Raw genomic sequence first — 1706 nt, 5'->3', positions numbered from 1 at the left:
TTTGATGTTCAGTCTGTATTTCACACAGAAATGATCAGAAAAGGAGAGAGCTTGTGTTTTAAAGCGAAACACACGCTGAAATGATTAATTCACTGGCCGTGAGTCTCTATTCTCTCTGCCGTCTCTGATCAGCCTGGTTTTCTTTACATTTTGGACTGATTTTTTTAATGAAATTTTTGGTAACGCTTTACAATAAGGTTCAGTTGTTAACATTAGTTAACTACATTAGTTAACATGAACTAAGACTGAACAATATTTCTACAGCATTTATTAATCTTAGTTCATATTAATTTCAAAATTTACTAATACGTTATTAAAATCAAAGGTTACATTAGTTAATGTTATTATTATTATTATTAACTAACATTAACAAAGATGAATAAATACTGTAACAAATGTATTGCTAATGGTTAGTTCATGTTAGTAGATACATCAACTAATGAACCTTATTGTAAAGTGTTACCGAATTTTCTCCCTGGGATTAATGTGTGTCTTATCTCAGGCGTCTGCAGTCCCAGTCCGACGTCTCCTCGCCCGCTGATGACATCAGCAGAGCAGCACATGACCAGAGACCGCCGACGGCCCGCGGCCGAACCCACACCAGTGATCAGGAGAAGAGACGAGAAGCTCAGGAGGATGAAGAGCAGCGTGAGCGTGATGAAGAGGAGAGAAGACGGATGGAGGAGGAGAAGAACAGACGGATGGAGGAGGAGAAGAACAGACTGATGGAGGAGGAGAACAGACTGATGGAGGAGGAGGAGGAGAACAGACTGATGGAGGAGGAGAAGAACAGACTGATGGAGGAGGAGGAGGAGAACAGACTGATGGAGGAGGAGAAGAACAGACTGATGGAGAAGGAGAAGAACAGACTGATGGAGGAGGAGAAGAACAGACTGATGGAGGAGGGGAAGAACAGACTGATGGAGGAGGAGGAGGAGAACAGACTGATGGAGGAGGAGAAGAACAGACTGATGGAGGAGGGGAAGAACAGACTGATGGAGGAGGAGGAGAAGAACAGACTGATGGAGGAGGAGAAGAACAGACTGATGGAGGAGGAGGAGGAGAACAGACTGATGGAGGAGGAGAAGAACAGACTGATGGAGGAGGAGGAGGAGAACAGACTGATGGAGGAGGAGAAGAACAGACTGATGGAGAAGGAGAAGAACAGACTGATGGAGGAGGAGAAGAACAGACTGATGGAGGAGGGGAAGAACAGACTGATGGAGGAGGAGGAGGAGAACAGACTGATGGAGGAGGAGGAGAACAGACTGATGGAGGAGGAGGAGGAGAACAGACTGATGGAGGAGGGGAAGAACAGACTGATGGAGGAGGAGGAGGAGAAGAACAGACTGATGGAGGAGGAGAAGAACAGACTGATGGAGGAGGAGGAGAAGAACAGACTGATGGAGGAGGAGAAGAACAGACTGATGGAGGAGGAGAAGAACAGACTGATGGAGGAGGAGAAGAACAGACTGATGGAGGAGAAGAAGAACAGACTGATGGAGGAGGAGGAGGAGAACAGACTGATGGAGGAGGAGAAGAACAGACTGATGGAGGAGGAGGAGGAGAACAGACTGATGGAGGAGGAGAAGAACAGACTGATGGAGAAGGAGAAGAACAGACTGATGGAGGAGGAGAAGAACAGACTGATGGAGGAGGGGAAGAACAGACTGATGGAGGAGGAGGAGGAGAACAGACTGATGGAG

General features: G+C 46.4%; 1 protein-coding gene across 1 annotated transcript in view; it reads left to right on the top strand.

Moving 5' to 3' along the window:
* Positions 1-773: 773 nt before the first annotated feature.
* Positions 774-1706, top strand: part of LOC130085652 (uncharacterized) — a gene marked incomplete at its 3' end in the record, with an annotated part of 1389 nt that continues 456 nt past the window's right edge. The window contains exon 1 of the mRNA XM_056251540.1: positions 774-830. Within this exon, the coding sequence (XP_056107515.1) occupies positions 774-830 (57 nt within the window). The remainder of the gene's footprint in view (positions 831-1706) is intronic.

The sequence above is a fragment of the Rhinichthys klamathensis genome, unplaced genomic scaffold, assembly GCF_029890125.1.
Source record: "Rhinichthys klamathensis goyatoka isolate OS25496 unplaced genomic scaffold, OSU_Roscu_1.1 h1tg000084l_1, whole genome shotgun sequence".
NCBI classification, from domain to species: domain Eukaryota; kingdom Metazoa; phylum Chordata; class Actinopteri; order Cypriniformes; family Leuciscidae; genus Rhinichthys; species Rhinichthys klamathensis.
This window is presented reverse-complemented; position numbering and strand designations above follow the sequence as displayed.